We start from the raw sequence: 13,603 nt of genomic DNA, 5'->3' as shown, positions 1-13,603 counted from the left end.
GTCTTTACCAAGGTAATGGCCGAAATGATGATACTCCTTCGCATGAAGGGAGTTTTCTCTAACGTCCTAAGTGGATGCTGGGGACTCCGAAAGGACCATGGGGAATAGCGGCTCCGCAGGAGACTGGGCACAAAAGTAAAAGCTTTAGGACTACCTGGTGTGCACTGGCTCCTCCCCCCATGACCCTCCTCCAAGCCTCAGTTAGATTTTTGTGCCCGGCCGAGAAGGGTGCATTCTAGGACTCTCCTGAGTTTCTAAGAAAAAGTTTAGTTTTAGGTTTTTTATTTTCAGTGAATCCTGCTGGCAACAGGTTCACTGCACCGAGGGACTAAGGGGAGAAGAAGCGAACTCACCTGCGTGCAGAGTGGATTGGGCTTCTTAGGCTACTGGACATTAGCTCCAGAGGGACGATCACAGGCCCAGCCATGGATGGGTCCCAGAGCCGCGCCGCCGGCCCCCTTACAGAGCCAGAAGACTGAAGAGGTCCGGAAAATCAGCGGCAGAAGACGTCCTGTCTTCAATAAGGTAGCGCACAGCACCGCAGCTGTGCGCCATTGCTCTCAGCACACTTCACACTCCGGTCACTGAGGGTGCAGGGCGCTGGGGGGGGCGCCCTGAGACGCAATAAAAACACCTTAGATGGCAAAAAAAAAAATACATCACATATAGCTCCTGGGCTATATGGATGCATTTAACCCCTGCCAATTTTTCCTTAAAAAAGCGGGAGAAAGGCCGCCGAGAAGGGGGCGGAGCCTATCTCCTCAGCACACTGGCGCCATTTTCCCTCACAGCTCCGTTGGAGGGAAGCTTCCTGACTCTCCCCTGCAGTCCTGCACTACAGAAACAGGGTAAAACAAGAGAGGGGGGGCACTAAATTGGCAGATAAATCTATACAGCAGCTATATAAGGGAAAAACACTTATATAAGGTTATCCCTTTATTTATTTATATATATATATATATATATATATATATATATATAGCGCTCTGGTGTGTGCTGGCAAACTCTCCCTCTGTCTCCCCAAAGGGCTAGTGGGGTCCTGTCCTCTATCAGAGCATTCCCTGTGTGTGTGCTGTGTGTCGGTACGTTGTGTCGACATGTATGAGGAGGAAAATGGTATGGAGGCGGAGCAATTGCCTGTAATAGTGATGTCACCCCCTAGGGAGTCGACACCTGACTGGATGGTCTTATGGAAGGAATTACGTGATAGTGTCAGCACTTTACAAAAGACTGTTGACGACATGAGACAGCCGGCAAATCAGTTATTACCTGTACAGGCGTCTCAAACACCGTCAGGGGCTCTAAAGCGCCCGTTACCTCAGATGGTCGACACAGACACGGACACTGACTCCAGTGTCGACGGTGAGGAAACAAACGTATTTTCCAGTAGGGCCACACGTTAAATGATCACGGCAATGAAGGAGGTTTTGAACATTTCTGAAACTACAAGTACCACAAAAAAGGGTATTATTTGGGGTGTGAAAAAACTACCTGTAGTTTTTCCTGAATCAGATGAATTAAATGAGGTGTGTGATGAAGCGTGGGTTTCCCCCGATAAAAAACTGCTAATTTCTAAAAAATTATTGGCATTATACCCTTTCCCGCCAGAGGTTAGGGCGCGTTTGGAAACACCCCCTAGGGTAGATAAGGCGCTCACACGTTTATCAAAACAAGTGGCGTTACCGTCTCCTGATACGGCCGCCCTCAAGGAACCAGCTGATAGGAAGCTGGAAAATATCCTAAAAAGTATATACACACATACTGGTATTATACTGCGACCAGCAATCGCCTCAGCCTGGATGTGCAGTGCTGGGGTGGCTTGGTCGGATTCCCTGACTGAAAATATTGATACCCTGGACAGGGACAATATATTATTGACTATAGAGCATTTAAAGGATGCATTTCTATATATGCGAGATGCACAGAGGGATATTTGCACTCTGGCATCAAGAGTAAGTGCGCTGTCCATTTCTGCCAGAAGAGGGTTATGGACGCGACAGTGGTCAGGTGATGCGGATTCCAAACGGCATATGGAAGTATTGCCGTATAAAGGGGAGGAGTTATTTGGGGTCGGTCTATCAGGCCTGGTGGCAACGGCTGGGAAATCCACCTTTTTACCCCAGGTCGCCTCTCAGCAGAAAAAGACACCGTCTTTTCAGGCTCAGTCCTTTCGTCCCCATAAGGGCAAGCGGGCAAAAGGCCACTCATATCTGCCCCGGGGCAGAGGAAGGGGAAAAAGACTGCAGCAGGCAGCCTCTTCCCAGGAACAGAAGCCCTCCCCCGCTTCTGCCAAGTCCTCAGCATGACGCTGGGGCCTTACAAGCGGACTCAGGCACGGTGGGGGCCCGTCTCAAGAATTTCAGCGCGCAGTGGGCTCACTCGCAAGTGGACCCCTGGATCCTGCAGGTAGTATCTCAGGGGTACAAATTGGAATTCGAGACGTCTCCCCCTCGCCGGTTCCTGAAGTCTGCCTTACCAACGTCTCCCTCCGACAGGGAGGCGGTATTGGAAGCCATTCACAAGCTGTATTCTCAGCAGGTGATACTCAATGTACCCCTCCTACAACAGGGAAAGGGGTATTATTCCACGCTGTTTGTGGTACCGAAGCCGGACGGCTCGGTGAGACCTATTTTAAATCTGAAATCCTTGAACACTTACATACAAAGGTTCAAATTCAAGATGGAGTCACTCAGAGCAGTGATAGCGAACCTGGAAGAAGGGGACTATATGGTGTCTCTGGACATCAAGGATGCTTACCTCCATGTCCCAATTTGCCCTTCTCACCAAGGGTACCTCAGGTTTGTGGTACAGAACTGTCACTATCAGTTTCAGACGCTGCCGTTTGGATTGTCCACGGCACCCCGGGTCTTTACCAAGGTAATGGCCGAAATGATGATTCTTCTTCGAAGAAAAGGCGTCTTAATTATCCCTTACTTGGACGATCTCCTGATAAGGGCAAGGTCCAGAGAACAGTTAGAGGTCGGAGTAGCACTATCTCAAGTAGTACTACAACAGCACGGGTGGATTCTAAATATTCCAAAATCGCAGCTGATTCCGACGACACGTCTGCTGTTCCTAGGGATGATTCTGGACACAGTCCAGAAAAAGGTGTTTCTCCTGGAGGAGAAAGCCAGGGAGTTATCCGACCTAGTCAGGAACCTCCTAAAACCAGGCCAAGTGTCAGTGCATCAATGCACAAGGGTCCTGGGAAAAATGGTGTCTTCTTACGAAGCGATTCCATTCGGCAGATTCCACGCAAGAACTTTTCAGTGGGATCTGCTGGACAAATGGTCCGGATCGCATCTTCAAATGCATCAGCGGATAACCCTGTCTCCAAGGACAAGGGTGTCTCTCCTGTGGTGGTTGCAGAGTGCTCATCTTCTAGAGGGCCGCAGATTCGGCATTCAGGACTGGGTCCTGGTGACCACGGATGCCAGCCTGAGAGGCTGGGGAGCAGTCACACAGGGAAGAAATTTCCAGGGCTTGTGGTCAAGCATGGAAACGTCACTTCACATAAATATCCTGGAACTAAGGGCCATTTACAATGCCCTAAGTCAGGCAAGGCCTCTGCTTCAGGGTCAGCCGGTGTTGATCCAGTCGGACAACATCACGGCAGTCGCCCACGTAAACAGACAGGGCGGCACAAGAAGCAGGAGGGCAATGACGGAAGTTGCAAGGATTCTTCGCTGGGCGGAAAATCATGTGATAGCACTGTCAGCAGTGTTCATTCCGGGAGTGGACAACTGGGAAGCAGACTTCCTCAGCAGACACGACCTCCACCCGGGAGAGTGGGGACTTCACCCAGAAGTCTTCCACATGATTGTAAACCGTTGGGAAAAACCAAAGGTGGACATGATGGCGTCCCGCCTCAACAAAAAACTGGACAGATATTACGCCAGGTCAAGGGACCCTCAGGCAATAGCTGTGGACGCTCTGGTAACACCGTGGGTGTACCAGTCAGTGTATGTGTTCCCCCCTCTGCCTCTCATACCCAAGGTACTGAGAATCATAAGTTGAGAGGAGTAAGGACTATACTCGTAGCTCCGGATTGGCCAAGAAGGACTTGGTACCTGGAACTTCAAGAGATGCTCACGGAGGACCCGTGGCCTCTACCTCTAAGAAAGGACCTGCTCCAGCAGGGACCCTGTCTGTTCCAAGACTTACCGCGGCTGCGTTTGACGGCATGGCGGTTGAACGCCGGATCCTGAAGGAAAAAGGCATTCCGGATGAAGTCATCCCTACCCTGATCAAAGCCAGGAAGGATGTAACTGTGCAACATTATCACCGTATTTGGCGTAAATATGTTGCGTGGTGTGAGGCCAGGAAGGCCCCTACAGAGGAATTTCAACTGGGTCGTTTCCTGCATTTCCTGCAAACAGGACTTTCTATGGGCCTAAAATTAGGGTCCATTAAGGTTCAAATTTCGGCCCTGTCGATATTCTTCCAGAAAGAACTAGCTTCAGTTCCTGAAGTTCAGACGTTTGTCAAGGGGGTACTGCATATACAGCCTCCTTTTGTGCCTCCAGTGGCACCTTGGGATCTCAATGTAGTTTTGGGGTTCCTAAAATCACATTGGTTTGAACCACTCACCACTGTGGACTTAAAATATCTCACATGGAAAGTGGTAATGCTGTTAGCCCTGGCTTCAGCCAGGCGTGTCTCAGAATTGGCGGCTTTATCCTATAAAAGCCCTTACCTAATTTTTCATACGGACAGGGCAGAATTGAGGACTCGTCCTCAATTTCTCCCTAAGGTGGTTTCAGCGTTTCACTTAAACCAGCCTATTGTGGTACCTGCGGCTACTATGGACTTGGAGGATTCCAAGTTACTGGACGTAGTCAGGGCCCTGAAAATATGTTTCCAGGACGGCTGGAGTCAGAAAATCTGACTCGCTGTTTATCCTGTATGCACCCAACAAGCTGGGTGCTCCTGCTTCTAAGCAGACTATTGCTCGTTGGATTTGTAGTACAATTCAGCTTGCACATTCTGTGGCAGGCTTGCCACAGCCAAAATCTGTAAAAGCCCATTCCACAAGGAAGGTGGGCTCATCTTGGGCGGCTGCCCGAGGGGTCTCGGCTTTACAACTTTGCCGAGCAGCTACTTGGTCAGGGGCAAACACGTTTGCTAAATTCTTAAAATTTGATACTCTGGCTGAGGAGGACCTGGAGTTCTCTCATTCGGTGCTGCAGAGTCATCCGCACTCTCCCGCCCGTTTGGGAGCTTTGGTATAATCCCCATGGTCCTTTCGGAGTCCCCAGCATCCACTTAGGACGTTAGAGAAAATAAGAATTTACTTGCCGATAATTCTATTTCTCATAGTCCGTAGTGGATGCTGGGCGCCCATCCCAAGTGCGGATTGTCTGCAATACTTGTACATAGTTATTGTTACAAAAATCGGGTTATTATTGTTGTGAGCCATCTTTCAGAGGCTCCTCTGTTATCATGCTGTTAACTGGGTTCAGATCACAAGTTGTACGGTGTGATTGGTGTGGCTGGTATGAGTCTTACCCGGGATTCAAAATCCTTCCTTATTGTGTACGCTCGTCCGGGCACAGTATCCTAACTGAGGCTTGGAGGAGGGTCATGGGGGGAGGAGCCAGTGCACACCAGGTAGTCCTAAAGCTTTTACTTTTGTGCCCAGTCTCCTGCGGAGCCGCTATTCCCCATGGTCCTTTCGGAGTCCCCAGCATCCACTACGGACTATGAGAAATAGAATTATCGGTAAGTAAATTCTTATTTTAATTATCCCGTACTTGGACGATCTCCTGATAAAGGCGAGGTCCAGGGAACAGTTGGTAGTGGGGGTAGCACTTTCTCGGGAAGTGCTACAACAGCACGGCTGGATTCTCAATATTCCAAAGTCACAGCTGGTCCCGACGATACGTCTTCTGTTCCTGGGAATGATTCTGGACACATACCAGAAAAAAGTGTTTCTTCCAGTGGAAAAAGCCGAGGAGTTGTCCTCTCTAGTCAGAGACCTCCTAAAACCGGGACAGGTGTCGGTACATCAATGCACACGAGTCCTGGGAAAAATGGTAGCTTCGTACGAAGCAATTCCATTCGGAAGGTTCCACGCAAGGACTTTCCAGTGGGACCTGTTGGACAAATGGTCCGGGTCCCATCTCCAGATGCAACAGCGGATAACCCTGTCGGCAAGGACCAGGGTGTCGCTGCTGTGGTGGCTGCAGAGGGCTCATCTACTAGAGGGCCGCAGATTCTGAATACAGGACTGGGTCCTGGTGACCACGGATACCAGCCTCCGGGGCTGGAGCGCAGTCACACAGGGAAGAAATTTCCAAGGACTGTGGTCAAATCAGGAGATTTCGCTTCACATAAATATTCTAGAGCTAAGGGCCATTTACAATGCCCTAAGCCAAGCAAGGCCCCTGCTTCAGAACCAGCCGGTACTGATCCAATCAGACAACATCACGGCGGTCGCCCATGTAAACAGACAGGGCGGCACAAGAAGCAGGAGGGCAATGGCAGAAGCCACAAGGATTCTCCGATGGGCGGAAAATCATGTGTTAGCACTGACAGCAGTGTTCATTCCGGGAGTGGACAACTGGGAAACAGACTTCCTCAGCAGGCACGACCTCCACCCGGGAGAATGGGGACTTCATCCAGAAGTCTTCCAAATGCTGGTAAACCGGTGGGAAAGACCACAGGTGGACATGATGGCGTCCCGCCTCAACAAAAAGCTAAAAAGATATTGCGCCAGGTCAAGGGACCCTCAGGCGATCGCTGTGGACGCTCTAGTAACACCGTGGGTGTACCAGTCGGTTTATGTGTTTCCTCCTCTGCCTCTCATTCCCAAGGTACTGAGAATAATACGAAGGCGAGGAGTGAAAACTATACTCGTGGTTCCGGATTGGCCAAGAAGAGCTTGGTACCCGGAACTTCAAGAGATGCTTTCAGAGGACCCTTGGCCTCTGCCGCTCAGACAGGACCTGCTGCAGCAGGGGCCCTGTTTGTTCCAAGACTTACCGCGGCTACGTTTGATGGCATGGCTGTTGAACACCGGATCCTGAAGGAAAAGAGCATTCCGGAGGAAGTCATCCCTACCCTGATCAAAGCCAGGAAGGATGTCACCGCAAAACATTATCACCGCATTTGGTGGAAATATGTTGCTTGGTGTGAGGCCAGGAAGGCCCCAACGGAGGAATTTCAACTGGGTCGATTCCTGCATTTCCTGCAAGCAGGGGTGACGTTGGGCCTCAAATTGGGGTCCATTAAAGTCCAGATTTCGGCCCTGTCGATTTTCTTCCAGAAAGAACTGGCTTCACTGCCTGAAGTTCAGACTTTTGTCAAAGGAGTTCTGCGTATTCAGCCTCCTTTTGTGCCCTCAGTGGCACCTTGGGATCTCAATGTGGTTTTGGAGTTCCTGAAATCACATTGGTTTGAACCACTTAAGACTGTGGATTTGAAATATCTCACGTGGAAAGTGGTCATGCTGTTGGCTCTGGCTTCGGCCAGGCGTGTGTCAGAATTGGCGGCTTTGTCCTATAAAAGCCCTTATCTGATTTTCCATATGGATAGGGCAGAGTTGAGGACTCGTCCTCAGTTTCTCCCGAAGGTGGTATCAGCGTTTCACTTGAACCAGCCTATTGTGGTGCCTGCGGCTACTAGGAACTTGGAGGATTCCAAGTTACTGGACGTAGTCGGGGCCCTGAAAATTTATGTTTCCAGGACGGCTGGAGTCAGGAAAACTGACTCGCTGTTTATCCTGTATGCACCCAACAAACTGGGTGCTCCTGCTTCTAAGCAGACTATCGCGCGCTGGATTTGTAGCACTATTCAGCTGGCGCGTTCTGCGGTGGGACTACCGCAGCCTAAATCTGTAAAAGCCCATTCCACAAGGAAGGTGGGCTCATCTTGGGCGGCTGCCCGAGGGGTCTCAGCTTTACAACTTTGCCGAGCTGCTACTTGGTCAGGGGCAAACACGTTTGCAAAATTCTACAAATTTGATACCCTGGCTGAGGAGGACCTGGAGTTCTCTCATTCGGTGCTGCAGAGTCATCCGCACTCTCCCGCCCGTTTGGGAGCTTTGGTATAATCCCCATGGTCCTTACGGAGTCCCCAGCATCCACTAGGACGTCAGAGAAAATAAGAATTTACTCACCGGTAATTCTATTTCTCGTAGTCCGTAGTGGATGCTGGGCGCCCATCCCAAGTGCGGATTGTCTGCAATACTTGTAAATAGTTATTGTTACACAAATCGGGTTGTTATTGCGAGCCATCTGTTCAGAGGCTCCGTTGTTATCATACTGTTAACCGGGGTTCCTATCACGAGTTATACGGTGTGATTGGTGTGGCTGGTATGAGTCTTACCCGGGATTCAAAATCCTTCCTTATTGTGGGGCTTGGAGGAGGGTCATAGGGGGAGGAGCCAGTGCACACCAGATAGACCTAAATCTTTCTTTAGATGTGCCCAGTCTCCTGCGGAGCCGTCTATCCCCCATGGTCCTTACGGAGTCCCCAGCATCCACTACGGACTACGAAAAATAGAATTACCGGTGAGTAAATTCTTATTTTTTTAGCCAGAAATCGCCTTGGGCACAGTAAAGATGGAGTTGGAACAGTTTTGCAGCAGTAATTCTCTAGAGTGGGTTGTGTGGTAATTCTAAATAGCTGTTCAGCTTTAATTTATTATATATTTTTGTAGGCTTTGGGTAAAGTAAAGCTATACAGTATGTGTGTGTGTGTGCTTGATATTCCTGAAGTAAAACAGAGCTATGAGATATCTGTTCTATGCATATTATCTGTGAGACTGACTAATACTGAATTCAGTATTTAATGTGACCTCATCTCTGATCCATACCATCTTTCTTCTGCAGATGACTGGAGCTGCTTAAGTCCACTATGCCAAAAAAAGAAAAACCTCCTTTGCCACGATCAGAATGCCTGTGTGGTATCTGTCGGGAGATTTTTCTGGAGCCAGTGACGCTGCCATGCAAGCATACCTTGTGCCACCCGTGCTTCAAGATGACTGTGGAAAAAGCGAGCTTGTGTTGTCCTTTTTGCAGGATGCGTGTCTCTACCTGGGCACGGCACAATACCCGCTCAGGAACATTGGTCAACCTAGAACTATGGAATGTGATCCAAAGTCAGTACCCAGAGGACTGCAGACGCCGTGCCAGTGGACAGGATACTGAAGAAGATGAGTTTGAAGATGGTGAGACTTAAATGTTTTCAATTTTTTGCATTTTTGTTACTTTTTGTTTTTTATTGAAGTATACTAAATAGTGCAAATTGCAACAATAGAGAGATGCACTGCATGGTAAATACACAGGCAGTTACTGGAAGGACATTGGTGTGGTTATTAAGTTGGCAGAAAGATCACATCATATTTTAGCTTATTCGTGGGACTATTTTCCTTTTTTCCATAGGAGAGTTTATGCTTCGTGTTCCAAAGACTAAATTTACTGGCACCCATTATAATATTGTCATAACTAGGAATTCTAGTAGAGCCGATCGTCCTACCAAATGTAGCATCCCCTCTCCCCGAGCACCACTAGTAATGTCTCCCTGCATCCTGCCCGGCACCCTCTTCCCATACACTTCTGTGGGGGCAGCATAAACCTGAAACAAGAAGCTGTTTACATGCAGTAAGTGTAAATGCTCTAAATCTGAGTTCCCAGAAGGAGTACGGCAAGACTGGAAGTACCCACTCATTCCCATGGGTTGTACACAGAGAGTGCACTAAGTAAGTGAAAGAAAATATTCCATATGGGCGCTTTACAGATACAGCATTCAACACTAAACATTAGACCTGTATAACTCATGGGAGACATTGGGGCAGAGTTGACGCAGTAGCGTCTATTGGCGGTCACCAATCCGCGAGTTCCCTTGTGTACATTTGTGCGACTGAATGTACAAGGACTGAGATGCCCACTGTTAGCTTCCGTGCATGCTGCAATACTGATTGGTACGTACTTATTTGTTGCCATGTATGCACCATTGAAATTTGCACCAGCCGTATGGCAGGTGCAGATTCTCTACCTAACCGTGGCTTCCTACATGTACCCAGGACTGCAGCCGCTTGCATTGACACTCTTAACACGCCCACTGTCGGACCAGCTTTGTGTGCACTACTTACCACTACGCATTCACCGGCCAGTAATGCCCATCACTGCTTCCACATTTCTGGTGCCATCTGACCATATTGCAGCAGCACCATTGTGCGTACATTCTGTGTAACATATGCGCCCTAGGGGTTTTCAGAATTGCAAAAAGCACTCAACTAAGTCCATATCAGCATTGTGTGCAACTCCGGTTCTTTGTTGTTTTTTCTCTGTCATCCTCTAGGGGACTGGAACTTAGACAGCTGGGGTGTGAAGAATGCAGACCGGAGGAAGCACAACGTAAGAGAAAGGAGGAGGAGGAGGAGGGTGTGGGGGGGTTTGTGCACAGCTGGCTCCTCCCCCTTCACGCCCCCATCCCTCCAGTTTGAAAAACTGTGTTGTGGCGGTAGAAGCACAAAACTGGAGCTCTTGCGCCATAAAATTATTTTATATACCAGCATTCAGTGGCCTGATCCCACCTAACAGAAAGGAGGGAGCAGGTGACAGTAAGGTACTCATTGGAGTACAAGTGAGACAAAGATCCCTGTGGAAGGGATCGGCTGCTCACTCAAGAGGATTTTCAGGACAGTGAGTAGTGGTTTGATTAGGCCCCCTTCCCTGCGGTATGCACTGGGAAGCCTTCAGGGACACGGAGCACGCTGTTCTCCCGCCGGGCGCAGGTCCTTTATAGAAACCAGGGATAATGCAGCATATTACTCCGGAGTGGATCCATGCCAGAACTTTTCAGCTGGATCTCCTGAGCAAATGGTCCAGATCACATCTTCAGATGCACCGGATGATACAGAGATGGGGAGCTGTCACCCAAGGGGCACAGTTCCAGGGCAAGTGGTCAGCCCACGAAAGCCTCCTTGCAATCAACATTCTGGAACTTCGGGCGATCTACAATGCTCTGCTTCAGTCCTCTCCTCTGCTCAGGGATCACGCGATCCAAGTACAGTTGGACAACGCCACAGCAGTGGCGTACGTCAATCGGCAAGGAGGGACAAAAAGCAGAGCCTGCATTCGAGAGGTGTCAAGGATACTCCTCTGGGCAGAAAGAAATGCAAGAGCACTGTCGGCAATCTTCATTCCGCGTGTGGACAACTGGGAAGCGGACTTTCTGAGTCGTCACGGGCTCCACCATCAGGTGTTACAGCAGATCATCCACTGGTGGGGCTGTCCACAGACATGATGGCTTCTCGACTCAACAAGAAGCTTCATTGGTATTGCTCATGAACCAGGGACCCTCATGCGAGGGCAGTGGATGCGCTACTGTCTCCTTGGCCTTACCTGCTGGTCTATCTGTTTCCTCCGATTCGGTGCTCCCAAGGATGCTCAAGTGCCTCAGAAATTAGGGAGTCCAGGCAATTCTGATTGCCCTGTACTGGCCTCGAAGGGCGTGGTATGCGTATCTTCTGGACATGTCCGTCAAAGACCCTTGGCCTCTACTTCTCAGAAGAGATCTTCTTCAACAAGGACCATTCGTCTACCCGGACTTACGGCGACTTCGTTTGACGGCATGGAGGTTGAGTGGAACCTCCTAGCTCACAAGGGCTTTTCCAAAAAAGATATTTCTACCATGGTTCAGGCCAGGAAGCCTGTGACGTCAAAACACTATCATCATATCTGGAGAAGATATGTCTCTTCGGAGCGAGGAACGCACATATCCACCTGTGGAGTTCCACTTGGGTAGTTTCTTATGTTTCCTGCAAGCTGGTGTGGATAAGGGCTTACGTCTGGGTTCTATTAAGGTCCAGATTTCAGCTCTTTCCATTTTCTTCCAGAAGAAATTGGCAGTGTTGCAGAAGGTCAGACCTTCTTGCAGGGGGTACTTCAAATACAACCTCCTTAGGTGCTGCCTACGGCACCCTGGGATTTGAATGTAGTGTTGTCATTTCTACAGTCCTGGTTTGAACCTCTGATGACTGTAGAAGACAAGTACCTCATGTGGAAGACTGTGATGTTACTGGCCCTGGCTTTTGCTCGACGTGTCTCAGAATTGAGGGCTTTAATACGTAAAAGTCCGTACTTGGTCTTTTACAAGGACAGAGCGGAGCTCTGGGCTAGACAGCAGTTCCTGCCGAAGGTTGTCTCAGCGGTTCACCTGAATCAACCTATTGTGGTTCTGATACTTCTGCTCCCCCGGAGGCATTGGATGCTGTGCGTTCCCTGAAAATCTATGTCAAGCGAACAGCTCGGATCCGAAAGACAGATTCCTTGTTCATGCTCTATGATGTACAGAAAAAGGGTTGTCCTGCTTCGAAGCAGTCCATTGCTCGTTGGATTAGGCTTACTATCCAACAGGCCTATGTGTCGGCAGCCTTTCCTGTTCCTAAGTCTCTGAAGGCCCACTCTACAAGATCAGTGGTCTCTTCCTCAGAGGCTGCCCGTGGAGTCTCTGCCTTGCAACTATGCCGAGCTGCTACCTGGTCGGGGAAGAACACCTTTGTGAAGTTCTACAAATTTGATACCCTGGCCAAAGAGGATACCCAGTTTGGGCAGGCAGTGCTGCAACAGTCTCCGCACGTTCCCGCCCGTTCTGGAAGCTTTGGGACGTCCCCATCGTACTAGTATCCCCAATATCCCTTGTGGATGCTAGAGAAAATAGGATTTTAATTACCTACCGATAAATCCTTTTCTCGTAGTCCATAAGGGATATTGGACGCCCACCTCAGTGCGTTGACTTTTCTGCAGGTTCTCTTTTATGTGGTTACCTGTTGAGCTGTTGCTGTTATTTCCAGCCGTTGCTGGTCGTTGTATGTTAGTGGTGTGCTGGTTTTATAAATCTCACCACTCTTTGTTGTCATGTTTCCTTATCTCCTATATGTTCTTTCTCCTTCGGGCATGTTTTTACCTATAACTGCTTGTGGGAGGGGGAATAGAGGGGTGGAGCCAGCACACCCAGTGAAGAAATTTAAAGTCCATCGGCTCCTGTGGACACCGTCTATACCCCATCGTACTAAGTCTCCCCAATATCCCTTATGGACTATGAGAAAAGGATTTACTGTAGGTAATTAAAACCCTATTTTATTTTTTCTCTTTTTAAAGAATATAATGTGTGAATCTCCCCTGTTTCATTGCTCCCCATATACCTACGGTCTTTCTTCATCTATTCTAATAGGGTGAAAGGACCGCTGGGTGGTGCATGTGTGTGTTAACATGGCGTCAAAAGCGCCAACCAAGACCACAAAAATTTGCTACGTATTATCTAAATGTGAGAAAAAGAGCACAAGTGTTGGCAGCTCTGGGGTGTGCGAAGCTTGTTTGGGTATGGACACACAACCCAGGAGCAGGTGGTCCATCCAGGACATCGGAAAATGTCCTGGCAGATATTTCTAAGGAAATGGCTGAATCTCGCAAGCAACATTTAGATTTCACTTTGGGCTTTCCTAAGACTATGGAGGAATTCCTGGTTAGACTTACACCTCCTGCGCAGGTGGAAAAGACTGCTCAAATTTGTAAAGAGGCCACTTCCTATTCTGCAAGAAGAGTCAAAAAAGAAAGAGGCTTTCTTGGCAGATGAGGATGAGAGGGAGTCCATT

The 13,603-nt window shown here is 49.0% G+C and overlaps 1 protein-coding gene across 4 annotated transcripts in view; it reads left to right on the top strand.

The window, feature by feature from the left end:
* RNF168 (ring finger protein 168) overlaps window positions 1-13,603 on the top strand; it is a 59,706-nt gene that overhangs the window by 6,421 nt on the left and 39,682 nt on the right. For all 4 annotated transcript variants that reach the window (XM_063915580.1, XM_063915579.1, XM_063915578.1 and 1 more), the window contains exon 2: window positions 8,835-9,172. In XM_063915580.1, the coding sequence (XP_063771650.1) occupies window positions 8,860-9,172 (313 nt within the window). In that variant the 5' untranslated portion in view covers window positions 8,835-8,859. The remainder of the gene's footprint in view (window positions 1-8,834; window positions 9,173-13,603) is intronic.

Source organism: Pseudophryne corroboree, chromosome 4, assembly GCF_028390025.1.
Source record: "Pseudophryne corroboree isolate aPseCor3 chromosome 4, aPseCor3.hap2, whole genome shotgun sequence".
Lineage (NCBI taxonomy): Eukaryota > Metazoa > Chordata > Amphibia > Anura > Myobatrachidae > Pseudophryne > Pseudophryne corroboree.
The sequence above is the reverse complement of the archived record's forward strand: the minus strand, read 5'-3'. Positions and strand labels throughout refer to the sequence as shown.